This window comes from Lepidothrix coronata, unplaced genomic scaffold (genome assembly GCF_001604755.1).
Source record: "Lepidothrix coronata isolate B3197 unplaced genomic scaffold, Lepidothrix_coronata-1.0 Scaffold42, whole genome shotgun sequence".
Taxonomy (NCBI): domain Eukaryota; kingdom Metazoa; phylum Chordata; class Aves; order Passeriformes; family Pipridae; genus Lepidothrix; species Lepidothrix coronata.
The window spans coordinates 3,865,303-3,877,846 of NW_016690222.1; the positions used below are offsets into that span (position 1 = coordinate 3,865,303).

At 40.4% G+C, this 12,544-nt stretch overlaps 1 protein-coding gene across 1 annotated transcript in view; it reads right to left on the bottom strand.

Moving 5' to 3' along the window:
* FNDC1 (fibronectin type III domain containing 1) overlaps positions 1–12,544 on the bottom strand; it is a 42,386-nt gene that overhangs the window by 18,180 nt on the left and 11,662 nt on the right. The window contains exons 8-13 of the mRNA XM_017813789.1: positions 12,234–12,349; positions 10,326–10,437; positions 9,019–9,399; positions 4,327–4,392; positions 2,240–2,401; positions 55–285 (exon numbers count right to left, since the gene is read on the bottom strand). Coding sequence (XP_017669278.1) covers positions 55–285; positions 2,240–2,401; positions 4,327–4,392; positions 9,019–9,399; positions 10,326–10,437; positions 12,234–12,349 — 1,068 coding nt within the window. The remainder of the gene's footprint in view (positions 1–54; positions 286–2,239; positions 2,402–4,326; positions 4,393–9,018; positions 9,400–10,325; positions 10,438–12,233; positions 12,350–12,544) is intronic.

Below are 12,544 nucleotides of genomic sequence, written 5' to 3' on the forward strand. Positions count from 1 at the left end.
GTCGGTTCTACAATTCTCCATTACACCACTAGGAGAGCAACCTTGGGAGAGTACCTGTTACCATGTCTCCTCGAGCAGGTTTAGCCCAGTCCACAATGACAAAGGAATGACAGCCTTCAACTGCCACGACAGTGATGTTGTGAGGGGCTTTCAGGGGATGCTGATCTTTCTCTCTGAAGTCATTAGGGATGATTTCATCAAGGCTGTCCACCTGGAAGTGTTCCAGGGCCTCTGTCAAGGAACATGGGGCTGCTGGATCTTTACTGAGATAGGTCACATAAGGAGCTGGAAAAGACAAGGAAGGGTGGCATTTAGTTAACAGTTTGTTAGGTACCATAAAGTAGCACACAGGCTGTCAATTTCTTGAAAAGAAGAGAGTCAAGTTTTGTGATGCATTTTAAAATTCCTCCCCTTCCAGCCCAGAGACTGCTGCCAACAAAGCATGGCTCAAAGTCAATTTGATTGATGAGCAGGGGGAATGGGATGCCAATATTCAGGTCTACCCCACACTCACAATTGTACAAAATTACGCAAAGACAGAAGGATTGTCTTTGCTAGAAGAAGCAGAAGAGAGCAGTCTGACTGCAGGACTCTCTACACGCTACCTCCAGCTGCTCTGGAAGGTAGGATGAAAATGTCACCCAAACTCTGCTTTTCTACACATAGGAACAGACAGGGCCTTTGATTATCTAAGACTTTACAGGTGGGTTGGTTCTTACACAAACAATTTGAAGCTGGAGTGAAACAACAAAGGCAATATGAAGACTAATTCCAAGGTGAAGTCCAACCAGTTTAAATGTATTGTTGTTGTGGTCCCCTGGGTACTAAGGGACCAGGAGTCATGAGTCTCTATCTTCCAGGCATGTGCTCCCAACCTGTAACTTCTATTTTTAAAAGCTTTATTCTGACTGGAATTGCACTTCAGTTCAGGAAAAGATTAAATCATCTTTTTATTGCCTTGAAAGTCACCGTAACATTCAAAGTAAGGACTATAAAACTTACTTTGGAAATGTTTATTCAGTTGCAATAATACAATTCATTGAAATGGTAATATTATTTCCCTAGTGCCTTGAAATGTTCATAAACCAACGTTTCTTGGTTTATCTTATTGGATTTCATGCCCTAAAGGAATTTTTTCCAGATCTTGCAATGAAGTTAAATTTAGCCAAACGAATCAAGAAGCACTGTCAGTGAGAGAGAGGAATAGAAACATCATGAAATTGTTTGGATGGGGAAACTGAAGATGCACTGGAAAAAGTCTTGGCATATATAAAAACAAATTTTTACTGCAGCTCCACTCTAAGCTGCGTGAAGCTTGTGGATATTGGAAGGGAAGGCAATGCATGGATTAAAGATGATTCTCCATCCCTTGAACTCCCATCTGAAATGCCAGGTGAGTCAGCAGCTGATCTGACCTCAGTTCAAGTTCCAGAGGTATGTAAAGGGCTGGAGGGGGTGTCACCAGTCTGGGGTGTAGGCTGGAATGCAGTGCCTTACAATCTCCAGATCCCTCTGTTCTGGCCCCCAGCTGCTTCTCTGACAAAGGAGAGCAGCTCTGAAGTCAGTGTTGCAACAACAACCTACACACTTGAATAGCTCGTGTACACAGGAGACAGCCTCATGGCTCATGTAATGTATTGGGGGTTCCTTCACCAAATTCCTTCTACACAGCAAACATACAAATAGCAAAATCAAATTCATCTCTATTGGATCTATTTTTTGGAAAGTGCACATTCAAAATGCCCTTCATTACTTGACTTTGAAGCACACCTTTGACATACGTGCTTGTGCAAGGTGGATGAAATCACTGGGGTTGCATGGGTCAGTGGAAAAGAATTAAGTCCCCCAGAGGAAGACTCACACCTACATGGAGTCTTGCACTGCTTGAACTACTGATGTGAAGTTTGATGCAGTTAAGCTGAACAAAGAACTGGAATAGACACTCTTGCTCTCTTACTGACTTCATCTAGATTGAATATGATGCAAATCACAAAGCAGAGCATTCACACTGAAAGAGTACAAAGAGGTTTGAACAAAAGTGGTCCCCACACGTAGACATCCAAGCATAGAAGCAAGGAACAAGGTACTGCTCTTTGGGCTTCTGAAGTGGCAGTCCTTAAAAGGACCACACACAAGTCTGATGGATGTGCTTGCACAATGGTCTCAGCTTAAGGGCTGACCTTGCTAGAACAAGAATTCTTACAAGTAGTAAGCTACATAAACCAAAGGGCATCCTTACCAGTGAACCTCTTCTTTCCAGCGATATCATATTCCGACACAGGGCCAGTGCCAACAACACTAGTCTCCGGATAGACAGCTTCCAATTCTGTTGTCGTAGAAGCAGTAGTGGTGGTTACAGTGGTGGTGGTTGGTGGCAAAGTGCTCTCCAAAAACTCGTAGTCTTCAGAGGAAACATAAAATGAAAATGTTAGCATACTTCATCTTATTTTGGCTTAAGTATGAGAAAGGAAACAGTTCTGTCACCAGCCACAGTCTCAAAGGAGTGCAACATACACTGCTCTAGCTGCTGCACACTCCTTCTGGGCCTCCAAGTGGAGGTTGGTCGCACCTCAGCCTTGCAATGGCTTCTATCAAACTAATGGACAGAGCACAAAGTCCTTGCCTTTGAATAATAGTGTTGTTGCTGATTTAGACCTCACTAACAAATTTAAATAGAATGGCAGCAAACAAATGTATTCATACAACATCCTGAATGAGCATCTGCTACCTCCCTTCACAACCCCCCAAGAGAAGATGGCATAGTAACTGAATCCCTGGCCAAAACCCTCAGATGCCAAATGAAGGAGATAAGGGGGTGAAAAAAATGGCTCTTTAAGAAAACTCTTAACTCTGTGTCGTTATTTTAAACCACTACAGGTGGTTCATACTGCTCTTAAACCCTCCTGCAACTTGAGACGTGGAGTCTGGTACTTGTCATTTGTGGTCCCACTTAGGGCCATTAAGGAAGGCTAACTGGCCCACATGAATCCTGATATTCAGTCCCATTAAATTCAGTGCTCTTTGAAAAGCTACTGTGCTACCTGATTGACACACAAAATGAGGGGAAAGTAGCATTTGGCATCCTTGCCATGACCTCATGCAGTCTGGGGGACTTGGCTCATGGCTTTGAGTATTTTGTGCTAAACTGCTAAAGCATATGTTTTCTGCAGGTGACCTGTACCTAAGAGGAAGCCTGGCAAAAGACCTGTGCACTGAGGATATTCTGCACTCATGGGGATGTAAGGAACATGCGATGTAGGTCTTGTGCAGTTTTTAATTCTTTCTCTCTTCCTCATATTCTAAATGTCGGTCTCAGTATGAAGTGATCAGAATTAAAAGCTCAAACATCTATGGTATCTTCCGCTCAGCTGCTGCACTCCCTTTTTAAGTGCTTTTCTGTTGTTGGTTTGACTTAAGATTCAGCACTACAACCACAAAGAAAAAAACTTTCATTATTCTAGAGCCATAAACTCTATTAAAAGAGCTTTTTGTTTAAGTGAGGTCTGTACTTACATGCGGGTAGAAGCACAAGTCTGAGGACTAAAAGGGACAGAACATTAGATAGCACTGGTGACAGAAAGTGAATGCTATTTCCAGGAATTGAGAATTTGCATTCCCTGTGCAAACTTATAATTAAATGCTGGGACTTGAGGCTTCATCTTCAGCTGAGTTTTGTGTGTCCTGGATTATAATATCAAGATGGCATGAATATAACTCTGCAAAAATATTTCCTTCTTCTTCTTTCATCTAACTTCAATCTCTTTGATTGAAATTCTACATGAATTTAGCAGATTAATTATTTTATATGTAGGTGATCTTATTCAGTATGAGCATATTTAATTGTCTAAATACAGACTACACATTAAAAAAAAAAGACAAAAAAATATTCATAGTGCTGTAGAGTGCTAAAAACTCACTAAGGTATTTCAAGTTTCCAGGACTCAGAAACTATTTGGATTTTCAATTTCAGAAGAGTTCATTGACTTTGACTGGGCTGGAGTTACAAGTTGTACCAGAGGAAGTGAATTCAGGATTGAAGCAGTGTCTGTATGACCCAGCTCTGAATTTAATTTATTTCCTCAACAGGTTCCTGTTAGATTGCAGGACCGATAGAAAGGGACTTTCATGTCCAGAAACAGGTGTCTTTGCACCCTTTCTCTTCACATGTGATGCAGGACTCTTCCAGCTCACCACCCCTTGCTTAAGCTCCCAATCACCAATCTGACCCCTTGAACCCAATTCCAGAGAAAGAAGACAGAAAAACCCCCAGCCCCAAACATGCCACTTGCAGTAGACTTTTACAGTCTATTTACAGTTAAACAGTACCATCATCATATATCACATATGCCTCTGGAGTTGCTGTCATATCTGAATCCAGTCCCGAGAACGTATCTACTGAAGGAGAAAGAAAAAAACGCTTTAAGAATTCAATAAAATACTTCTGGAATAAAGTTTAATATAAAAATATTTAGCCAGTTAATTTGTAAAGAAATAAGATAACTGCCTAGTTTCCAAATGACACAGTGACAGTCTGCTCTGCATATTTAGAATAACAGATGAGCAGCTAAATGCAGTAGCCAGGAGTTTTGCTGGGGGAAAATGGGTTCAAGGCTGCTACTCAAAATCAAGAGTAATGCACCTGCCAGGAGCTCTGCCCCAGGCCGCAGTGGCTCTGGACCAAAGGTATGCTGCCAACAAATACGTAACACTCATGTCAGGATTTGAAAATATTTTATAGTCTCAAGAACAGCAAATGTGAAAACATTATATAACAAGAAAACAACCAAGCAATTAAAATACTTCTGTCCAAATATTTTTGTGGAGGTGTAAAAAACGAACAACCCACAGGGCCCTGACATTTACAGACTGTGTCAATGCTTGCAAGTAATGAAGCCCAAAAGAAATGAACATGTAGAATGAAGTACTTGGTGCTGGATTTTCTGGGGTTTTACTTCGCACTAGCTCTAGTCTGATCCTGCGGAATGAAGGCCCATTACAGGCTGGGCCACATACATATAATCCTGAAGCACTGCTTCTGCTTTAGTTTTATCCAACAGTAATTCAGTTTGTGCACACAAAGATTGCTCCATGATGCAAATGAAAGCATAGCAAGAATGGATGATTATGAGGTGCACATCAATAACACACTCCTAATCCACCCCAAAAATAATGCAAATGCACAAAAAGACTTCTCAGACGCCTATTCCTTCATATTATCTCAGTATCTCTTCAGGTCATAAATCCAGCACCAGATATATCAACCATCAAGTACCTCATCTGTTGAATCCTGGAGGCTTTCCTGCACACTGTGAGAGACACATTTCTCCACATATTATTCAGGGAAGCCAAAGAATACACAAAGCTCAGAATAGTCATAAAAAGCCACGCAAACAAAGCAAAAGCACTGTGGTGGAACCCACTGCAGGCACCATCAGAAGTCTTCAACGAAATGCTGGGAGTGGCCAGTGTGTGAACAAAGACAAGTGAGAGACAGCTTTGACCTCAGGACACTTCACATAAATTGGTAATGTAACACTCAATATGAAAGTAATAGTGTTATTTTCACCAAGCCAGTAATACACACAGTGCAAAATTTCAACTGCCAATGTTAAATATTTCACAAATATAATCTGAATTACACATTTTCATTTTGCAGATTTTTTTTTTGTTTAGAATAAACAATAATTGTATAAGACTGGTTTTTTTCTCCTACAATAATTTTCTTTTAAATCTGTAGTGTGATTTCAATGCCAAAATAAGCTTTGAAAACACAGGAAATGGGTTAATCCTTGTCAGACTTTCATATATCAGAAACTGACATTTTCTTATGGTAGACTTCTGCAGCCACTCTTCAGGAGATGATCTCCTTGGAAGTCACTTGACTTCTCTGAGGGTAGTCAGTCACAAAGTAGTTCTGCAGATCTCATCATAATTGACCAGCATCAACCAACAGCTATAATGTATGTGCTCAGCTTTGTCTGACTAAATCCAAGTAAACAAGAGGATCAGATATGCAGAAATTTGAAATCTTTCATGGGCAGATTTCAGCTCATTCACACGTATTAGCTAGTCAGTCTTTCACCTACCTACAATCCAGCAAAGCCAAATATGATTTTCTATTTTTGTACTCAACCTCACTGTCTGTGCTTGTTTAGCATTAGCTGTGCAATGGTGACAATAGAAGTACTTCCCAAAAGACCTCTCATTTTATTATTTTCTGTACATACACCAGCTGCAGTTCTGCAGCTCGCTCCATCACCCTTCACTGAAGCTCTTGAGTGAACCCTGCCTGTAACAAACGAGGCTAAGTCTTCCCATGGCCACTTGCCATAGCCTTTTGACATCTATAAGGACAGCAGACTGTGCATTCATCCCTTGATTTTATCACATGTAGCACGTGGTAAAGTTTCCATCAGTTTTTTTCTTTGTGAGTTTATGAATAAAGTTTAGCTGATTGATTTCACTGGCAAATCGTGCTTGTGTGGCCAAACTCCTCCTTGAAAGCTAGAGACTGCTGAATCTAGTGAAACGTTAACAATAAATTCTGCTGGGTTGAGCAGAAGAGTAAGAGAGTAAGAGCATTTGCCAAAGCTTGAATAGACTATTTGGCGGTGAGTTTTGGCACTTGCAGCCCCTGGCTGTTTGTGAGTAAAGCACTTAGCAACAAATATCAAGCTTCGGCAGAAAGAGTATTTCACTAAATGATCTGGAATAATTTCTAGACTCAGATTAAAGGGAAAGACAAGATAAAAACATAATTTGGAAATGGTCAAGTAAAAACCGCAATAATTGTTTTGATAATTCAAGTAGTAGTTGTTTATCGCTCATGAAATAACTTCACTTGTTAAACAAAAACAGCCATCATTAAATAAATATGACAACAACGATTTCTTTTCAAGCAAGTTCCTCTGTTTATCAAATCTTGAGGCAGGTCACTAGGATTAAAAAAAACCTAAAAAGATTAGACTCTTCAGAAAAGCTTTCAAAATTGCCAGGTAAAGACTAACACTGCTCTAACTATCTACCAGGCGAGAAGTAGAAATCCAGTACCATCTTGTCCTTTTAGTCTTCCACTGTGAGGCATTTGCAGACATACTGTCGAAATGCCAGGCAGTTTATAAGTGACTTAAGGACCATTCTCACTGAACACACAGCCTGAGTAAAAACTTAGTTTTTATTCATGCCTCTACAAAGTTTAAGGATTCAGCAAGCTCATCTGGTAGAAGGCAAAAAACCCAAGTAGAATGTTTTTAAATGTTCATAAAATCACATGAAAGTTCCCCAGACCACAGCCCACAATTCTGCTAAAAGTAATACTGCAAAGCTTTTTGTTCAGCTTCTGGAGCCTACATTCAGCTTTACCCCAGCCATATTTCACGAATTCTTACTGTTCTTATAATTTGTATTCTCAGAAGAGGTCCTCCAGGTAACAAACAGCACAGACCAAAGAGAGGAAACATTACATGAAATAACCAATATTTAAGATAAGCTAAAGGAGCTGGGGGTGTGGGAGGGACTTTACCAAAAATCAAGGCTCCCTTTAGGCAAATATGAAATTACGAGAGTGACCATATATACTTGTAACCCTTTTGTAAATACAATTAAGAACTATGAAAGCACCAAAGGGAAGAGCAAAAATCTTCACAGAAATCTATAACGATGGTAATTTTTATATACATACATTTGTGTGCTTACACATCCATGCATATGTGCACATGCAAGTAGACTTCTGTAAATACATACTGTCAAATATGGGGCTAATGCTTACATAAATATTAACACCATAACTTATTGTAATTCCACATGCACAAGGCATTGACATCTCTGACTCGTTACCCAGGGCAGCTGGTAAGGGAATTTTGTTTTCTGCTTCTGAGATCCTCTCCAAAGATTCCATCCTTAGACCCTCTGTGAGTTGCTGAAACCACATCTTTCCATATTGCTGCACTCTTCAAAGTGATCATTCAGCTTCCAAGGCCATGGTTACAGGACCTACTTGTAAATCTACTTTGGCTTAAGAGATACAGGTGTATGGGGGAAAGGTAAAGGGAGCTCACTACACATTACAACTGGCTACTGCCGTTGGCAGATGCCTGATGGTCAACATGCTGTTTAAATTATGGCTGTGCTGCTACTTCTGCCCATTAGTAGACTGAGTTGGGGATTACCTACAAACAGGAAGGGTAAGGGTATGAGGCTCCCTGATCTGGTTTTGCAAAATAAGCATCTAACTGGTTTGCAGTGCAACATTCAGGTGGGGAAATCATAAAACATAGTGGGGAACAGGCTCAACACCCAAAGACTAGTGCATTTATATGTGTTTACTCTGGATTTCAGTTTGGCACCACATCCTAAGCTTGTATAACTGCAACAGGGAAAAAGTGACATGCACTGACACTGGTTTGTATTTTCATATTCTAAAGAAATTAGTGTACAACTCTCTGCCTTATCCGTGCAGAGCCAAGGTTGACTTTCACCAGCTTCATTTGTGCTGTGCTGCATTCCTGCTAGACAATCTTTATCTCCAAGGGTTGGCAAGAGAACAAGAATCTCATTTTGCAAATGCTGGTTCCACCACAGCTCAAAAGAGAGACTTTTCAGAATTCATTGTGATAAATGAACACAAAATAGACAAAATGTATGGTGCCTCCAGGTCCTTCCCTGGCCTGAAATGGACTGAGAAAACCTCATATGTGACTGCTTTGTCCACAAAACTACTGTCTACATTTGTGCTCCTGTGAGTGAATACATGCGTTAGGAGTGGATCTAACACAAGGTAAGAAATCTGCTGAAAACAATATATTTCTACAGAAAAATTCAGCTTTAGGGAAAGTTGGAATTTTCCAATGAAAAAACATTTAACACCCAAACCCTTCTTTATATCCTCTAATCTCAGCTCCTACGTTATCAAATGGACCAAAGTCTTCAGAGACAGATTCTTTCCCGTTTTACATCTGTGTAACTCCACTGTACAAATAGCACAGACAAGGAAATTAAAACAGCACAAAAGGAAATTACCTTCTGCATTGCACTCTGGCAGGCCATTGAACCCCAACAGCAAGTTGCCTTCATCATCATACTGTCCATAGGTGCCTGGAGGACAGGTTGGGATTGGTTTCTCAGTGGGTGGGTCAGTGGTGGTTGGTTTGGGAGTGGTGGTGGTTGTTGTAGCAACAGTTGTTGTAGTGGTTGTAGTAGTTGTTGTGGTAGTTGTTGTAGGTATTGTTGTAGTAGTAGTTGAGGGAGTGGTTGTTTTCTTAACCATTTCAAGACCAATCAGAGGCTTTCCTCCAAGGCTTATTATTGGTTTATCTTGTGCACTCGCTAGAGGTTTACTGAATCTGCCATGTCCAAACAAAGGTAACCCATCAGGACTCACCATTGGGGCCCCGTTTTCATCTAGGAGAAAAGAACAAAGCTGAAAAATCTCATCATTAATCCATTTTGGTCTTATAGCAGGGTGTTTTATCACAGTAGATACCACAAGAGTACTGACAGTGTGAATACAGCTTCCTGCAAGTAAACTGACAGAGAAGAAGGGTGTTATCTAGGAAACAGCCATGGCTAAGGAAGCTGGAAAATGATTCAGAAGAACCTCAGATAAACCACAGTGGTGTTCACTTTTTTTCCCGCTGTTTGATAAACATTCTAGGGAGGTTTCACTTCAAATCACAATGTGCAGACAGTGAATTTAATCTAAGTCACTCTCATAACTGTTGATGAAAGGTATAATGAATTCATATTCTGCTCCCTAATGTCAAACGCGCAAGGAAAAACTGGGATGAGCTGGTGAGATGCTGTCACTGCAGATAAACTTGTGTGCCAGATTCTGGATACTGCAAATATTCGTGATAAGCAGTTTAAGAATAGCCACTGAATTTGTATTCAAGAGATCTATACAGATGGACTGACACGCAAACAGCAGTGTTTTCAGAGATCACACACAGGGTGTGTGGTCAGTTTCAGAGGAAAAAATGAAATAAACACATACATATGGCTGGTACAGTGCTAGCAGTGGGAAATAATTATTTTTATATATACAAAGATATAAACAATCATCAATCCTTATTCTGGCTAAGTTCTGCATTTCTTTATAATGCTGATACAAGTAAGATGGACTCGAGAGATTCTTTCTGCCTCATACTCTGAAACCCCACAGAACGCCCCAAAGCCTTCCCAGGTCCTGCAATGTGCTGACTGTGTGATGGAGATCTGAGTACAAGCAACTCCAAATGGTTTGCATGAGACTTGAACAGTTTAAAGACTTGTACTATGGGTACAGAAACTGTAAATGTTTTTTCTGTAAGAAGGAAGTTGTAACTTACCAACAATCGTACGTCCATCTCCTCCTAATTTCACTCGGAGAGGGTTGCCTTGGGAATCTTGAAGGTATTTTCCTTCACCATTTAACACGAGCCCTCGGTCAAGATCTACAATCTAAAAGCAATAGATGGACTCAATTTTAGCTAGCACAAGAGGAGGTGAAATGAAATGTCACAGCAACAGAAATCCTGGGGAAATTTATACACTAAGTGTGAAGTTCAGGAATAGCTACAACACACAGGGTCTTTTGAGGGCCTAATTGATAGCAATCACTGAAAAATCATGGCTGAAGAAAGTAAATCCCCAGAAAATCTCTGGGCTCCAGAGCTGCGCAATCATATTAATATCATCTAATGTAGCTCTCATGTGCAAAAGAGCAATTCCCTTGATTTTCTTGGGCTGCATGACTCCTAAGGTGGATTCCTGTAATATTTATTTCAGTATGACCCTGAATCCTTTTGAAGATGGGATTTAAAAGTATGTCTACTAACCAAAGAAAATGGAAAAATTAAACTAGTAAATTTATATTGAAATGGAAGTGAAAACAAAGTAGCTCAGGTTTTAATTTGGTCAGCAGACTGAAGAAAAGCCTCTGTCTCATAAAACAAATGTGTCTGAGAGATTGGATTGAATTCAAGAGCTAGCTGCAGTTAAAATCCAGTCTGTGTTGCTATTTCAATCCAAAAGAGCTTAATTGTATGCTATTTTAACCTGAGGTAACAGATGCTGAGCCACAAAACACAAAAATGCAAAAGGTGTTAAGTGTTGAAAGGAAAATGGGAAGAGGACATGACAAACAGTTCCAGGCTGGCAAGCCAGACTTACATCTGGTGTTGAGGAAAAGACTGCAGCAGGAAGGACAGCAGATCATGAGCTCAGTCTCTGAAGCCCTCTAGGTCCTAGATTTGGCATAGATCCTCTTGCTTTACAAGGTGTTTGCCCTGCTTGCAGCAATGCCTTCCTCTCAAGAAGCATAGAGAGATGCCCCATGGCCACTCAAGGACCTTTCTTGCCCACTTTCTGGAGTCTATTTAAAGGGTTTTGGGCATGTTTTTCAAAATGCCTCCTCTTGAATGTGACAAAGCTGATGCATTTTTATGTTCCTCTATGCAAACGGTGAGATTGAAGTGGCCATAAAATAAATGTCTTTATGTGTCATGCCGTGTGTGAGCAGCTCTGCTAATGCCAGGAAGGTTGACCACAGTCTCCTACTGCTCAGCATGTGGGCTAACATGCAGGAAGCACCAGTTTCTTCCCTGCTTTCCTTGGTTATAAATTCATTGGAAAGGATTTTAAAAGACAAGGTCTGAGCATGTAGGCAGCTCGTGGGGCTTTCCTATCAATGGCATCTGAGCTCTTCTGCAAATATCTCTGGGAAGAGGTATTTGAATGCCTGTAAGAATGGCAAAATACTTAAAAGATATCTACATATGTGCATTTAAAGCATCATGACACTTATGGAGTAACTTTATATTTCAATACTCTTGCTCACAAGCTTCCACCTGAGGCACGAGTCTGGGAGAAGCATTGCTGAACACATCTTTCACAGTAGTTATCCTGGACAGTCCTCACTCACACTGTACAGCAGACAAGCCCTGAGTCACTGGGGAGTGTAAGTCCCACTGACTTCGAAGAAAAAATGTTTCACTAAATCAGTAAATTTATGGGAGTAATGTTATAGTTGAAAATTTGAGCCATTATGCTTTAAATCAGACATTTAAAATGTTAAAATAACAAAATCCAGAATTTGTCATTAGACTTCAGTGGAACACTGGAAACTAGACCAGTAAGTATAACTTCACTTTACAGCTTCATTGACTGATGGCACTGTTCGCCTGTCTTTTCTTAATGAAAATGTAAATACTATAAAAGGCCAAAGCATCTTGAATTTGGAGAGAAGGTCACCCTACCCACTTTGTTCCTTGAGGGCCATTGATTACTTTCTGTCCACTTGGTTTTCCACTATTACCAGGGATTATTTTTCCATTTCCATTTTTCGTTGTAAGATTTGGTCTGCCATTGTAACCTGAAACATAGAAGAAAACACACTATTCTGAAGAAAGCTGTGCCACTTACAAACCGCATTTTAAATTGCAAGTAAAGGCATTTTCTGACTGACCTGAACATAAACGAGAGCAGAAAGAGCCCTCACCACACTCTGCACACCAGGCACTCCATTTGTGCTTGGAGCAACTGTTGTGACACCGTCAGATCCCTGTAG